This window comes from Scyliorhinus torazame, chromosome 12 (genome assembly GCF_047496885.1).
Source record: "Scyliorhinus torazame isolate Kashiwa2021f chromosome 12, sScyTor2.1, whole genome shotgun sequence".
Classification (NCBI taxonomy): Eukaryota; Metazoa; Chordata; class Chondrichthyes; order Carcharhiniformes; family Scyliorhinidae; genus Scyliorhinus; species Scyliorhinus torazame.
This window is the reverse complement of record NC_092718.1, coordinates 29583930-29588096: the sequence shown is the minus strand read 5'-3', so window position 1 is coordinate 29588096 and position 4167 is coordinate 29583930. Positions and strand designations below refer to the sequence as shown.

Below are 4167 nucleotides of genomic sequence, written 5' to 3'. Positions count from 1 at the left end.
AAGCATAACCTCCCTACTTTTGTATTACTTAAGAAGAATGCTCAGAACCACATTTGAAGCAAATCGAGGTGCTACAGAAATAAATGGTTCCAGATAGAAAATGTAATAATCTTAATGGATGTGATGAAGAGTGTTAATGAACTATGGCCAGAAATGTTATTTCTTTCTTAAGATAAATACTAAGGGCGGTGAGGTGTTGGGTGCTCTGAGGTACAGACGAACCAACACGGTTGCGATTGGTACAACGCAGTTTTCTTCCATCTAACGATTTATACATCAGACTTGGTACTCAGCACGTTGTGACTGTGTGAGTGTCTTGCTATGAGGTCCTGGCCCTGTGCTGTCTCCAGATGGACTGCCCAGGAAGTGTTGTGTTTCTTGTCTTATACTGTGTCTGCTCTTGTCTGTGATTGGCTGTCATGTTATGTGTGCTAATTGGTCCGTTAGTCTGTCAATCATTATGTATGTGTTATGATGTATGTTTGAATATCATGGCAGGCGGAATTTTCTCTTTTTTTCACAATATGTCAAGTCAGGGGGGAAGAGCGGGTTGCAGGCCATTGGCTCCAATACCGGCTTTTCCCGCCATATTTTTTGACCATTGTCAGAACGGAGGCAGGTCCCACAACATCACGCTAGAGGGGGTGGCTCTGATTGAGCCCCCACCCCGCTCCCCCACCAGCAACCTCAGCCCCCGACAATATAAGGCACCTCCTTTAAAGGGTGCCCCAATCTGAAATCAGCAAAAATGTAAAAAAGGATCCCCACCACGGACATGGGGCCACCCCCACGGACGCAGGACCCCTCCCATGGGTATGGGACCACCCCCCCCCCCAGAGAATCACACCATCCCCAAGGAATCCCCCGCCCCAAACATCCGCAAAGGAAGCCCTCCATGCAGTGCCCCCTGATAGTACCCTGGCAAAACTGTCATGGGACAGTGCCAGGGTACTGCACAGACATGCCCCCCACCCCCCCCCCATCCGCGGGAATCATTCGCCAGGTCCCCATTGATCAAAACCTGTTGTAAATCCCGCCAACGTGACATCACGCTAGCGGGGGCGGTATTCCTTACATGTGGGGATAATCCAACCGGGGATTCGCACTAATGACTTTTAATGAATGGTAATGAGGTTCCCGACCTTTCATGGCGGGAACCCCATTATGTCATCGATGGGGTGGGACAATGTTAACAGGAAGTTCCGTCAGCATAAAAGCTATTGGGGACTCCCATTTTATTCTCTGCCCTCCCTTCAGCTTTCCTGCCCGCCACAAATGGGGGCAGGTAATGCCCCCTAATAGTGGGACCTTCAGTCTCATTAATACTACATTTATTGTGGGATGCAATGGATATACGCAAAAGCAAAAATTGGCTGGAATTCACTGGCAGCACAGCCCCGCCCGCTGGTTTCCCTGCAGTTTAGGGTGTCTTCAATGGGAAATATCATTGACAAGCGGCGGGAAGAGAAAATCCCGCCATCAGCAAATGGCGCGCAGCCGAGAAACACGCGGCTGGGGACCGGAGAAGTTGTTTTGTGAGCAATTAGGGAACCTCTGTGGCATTCCTCACAGGTTATTCTGCTGATGAGCTACAATAATTAACCTTCCCCCTTAAAGGCACAATGCATAATTGCTTTTAAGTCCTCACGTCAATTGGAGGCTGAGTATTGTTGGTGAAGGAAGTTAATCGAATCAGCGAGTGGCTCTGAATTTCCTGCTCCTGACTTACTTTGTTTCTCTTTCTACTTTGGAGCAACGTTTGAAGTGTGTCGGGCTGGTGCTGAAATGCAGTCCCGCACAAACTACTATTCTTTAGTTTTGCGTCAGTGTGCGTGATCTTACTTTTCACAACAATCGTCTAGCATTCCCGTTCCCAAGGAGAAGAAAGTCCCGGGGCCACGATTGTAAACGGAGGCAATTGTGAACTTGGGATTCCGAAGACTTGTGGCGTGAATTACCTTCTGACCCCCACGAACCCATGATTTAATTCAGTACAAAAGAAATGGACTGATTCCTCACTCAGGTCATTGCACAACCACTTTAATGTCTGTACAGGTCAATGAAGAAAATCATTAGAGCATTCTGAGAGATTAACTTAAACAATTGACTGAATCCTTTTAAACTGAATGCCGTTTCCCCATTCCTACCCAATCTGTGTATAAGTTTCTAGAATTACATGGGGAGCATTATAAATGACTTTAAACCTTAGTTTTGTTATCGAGTGGTCAGTTTTGTTGTTGCGTTGTCAGTCTATTCTTTGGCAGCCTGAGTAAAAAGGTATACATAGAACCACTGCGAGGAAATCCAGCCCCTTCCTTAGCTGGCTTCCATTTGTCTTCTTGTATATTATACATCAAAGTTAACATTCTGTTTACTGTAAAAACTGTATCTCCTCTGATGGCCGCTGTAAAAAGTGCCCCTTTGCTGTTTACATACTGACCAGCTAAAGCCGTCCATTGCTGCCTGGTGAGGTTGAAGCAATCTATCATGCACCTCAAGAAATCATCTGCCGGTCCGTTTCTCATGACATACAGATTGTCCTGATGTGCTACCATACAATGGCCGTAGCTTTGTTGCCGCTTTAGCGTGGTTACAAGCAGCCATTCATCTTTAAGGGTCCTGTACTCGTAGACATCTGTGGTATCCATTGGCAACCAAAGGCAAACGAAGATCCTGCCCATAGTGCATGCACACGCTATGCCTGCACCAGGTCTGGGCAGATGTGCGGCGAAGGACCATGTCTTGGATGCCACATGGTACTTTTCCACAGTTGCAAGAACTGTATTCTTGCACATTCCTCCCATGGCGAAGAGACAACCATCTTGCCCTGTCAACGTTAGGTTGTAACGAAGATCCTGAAGACTTGAAAATTCACTCCAGCTATCTCTTTCAGTATTGTAGCAAAAACTAGGCTTTACTATCTGCTTGTTCAGTCCATCAACCCCTCCGACGATATAGATATTGTTGTCCAGCACAGTAATGCCTGCAAGACAAGTGCTGGCTTTACCTGGTAATGAAGTCAAGGTTGCCCAATGATTTTCTGCCTCATCCAAATAACAGACAGTTCTAGAAATGTCATCCAAGTAATCAGCGGAAGGGGAGTGAGTGGTCACGGCCACAAATGTAGCAGGAGACAGGGATTCGATATAATCCAACTGATCTTCAGACAAAAAGCTCAAATCTTCCCTTACGTTAGTGTAAACATTCCTGATAAACTGAGCTGAGGCATGCATCAAGTCAAACACCCCATATGTGTCTGCAGCCTGGAGCATTAGAATGCAGTTATCTGAACTGATGATATAAATAAGGTGCCTCGTGAGAGGCTTCACCAGTAGAAAGGCTGCACATTCAATGGCATCGAGGATTTCGTCGCTGTCCAGGACAGGTTGGCCTTCTTTTAGGACATTCAGCATGACGCTAAATCCCCGGGCCGGTAACCCTTGCAGCTGGATCTCCACCTGAGTGCACTCCCTCATGCCGGACTCAAAGAGAGCCCTGAAGTAGTCGCTGCTTTCAATCAGCACGTGCTTCTCAACCGTGAAAAGCCTGTCCTCCACTTTTACATCCACGCAGCCTACTGCTGGCTGCATCGCTGCCCTATTCGGATCCTTCGATTATTAACCACTCGCTCCAAATTCTTGGAATTGTAGTCCGGAGCAGTATTGAGGGCTCGTTCAAACTTGAGCTGATAAGCAACTAAAACCAACCCAAGCCTCTATACCTTTCAGTTTTAAGTTGCTTGTTTACAAAGTCTTTTCAACCACTAATTGCGACCACAGCATTTGCCATCGAGTTATTAATATCTCAGGCTATAGATAGCTGACCTTGCCTGCCACGTGTCTCACACAGTAGGTATTCTTAGGAGAACCCGGAGTATCATAGATTGCACTGCTGACCACAACCTCCACTGGCCTTAATGAAGTTGAATGGTTTTAATTCTGTTTTGCTTCACGGGACAATTTTAGCCCAGATAATCACCCTCAATGTCGAGAAAAACATCATCCAAATAGATCATGGCAAGTCTTTATTTGTACTAGCAGGGCTTGCCAGGCTGGTTTTGATGATATTGTGGGATTTCTTTGCCTAAATTTAAGTCAAAGGTTCACAAGCGATATTTTAGTTGGAAGAATTTGAGGTAGAAATTGGGTTAGGTTCATTTTGGGCTCC

At 46.3% G+C, this 4167-nt stretch overlaps 1 protein-coding gene across 1 annotated transcript; it reads right to left on the bottom strand.

Annotated features, from left to right (window-relative positions):
- Nucleotides 1-2024: 2024 nt before the first annotated feature.
- Nucleotides 2025-3774, bottom strand: kbtbd13a (kelch repeat and BTB domain containing 13a). The gene has a single exon (XM_072470161.1). The coding sequence runs from the start codon at nt 3588-3590 to the stop codon at nt 2226-2228; it is 1365 nt and encodes a 454-aa protein (XP_072326262.1). The 5' UTR covers nt 3591-3774; the 3' UTR covers nt 2025-2225.
- Between the last annotated feature and the right edge of the window lie 393 nt (nt 3775-4167).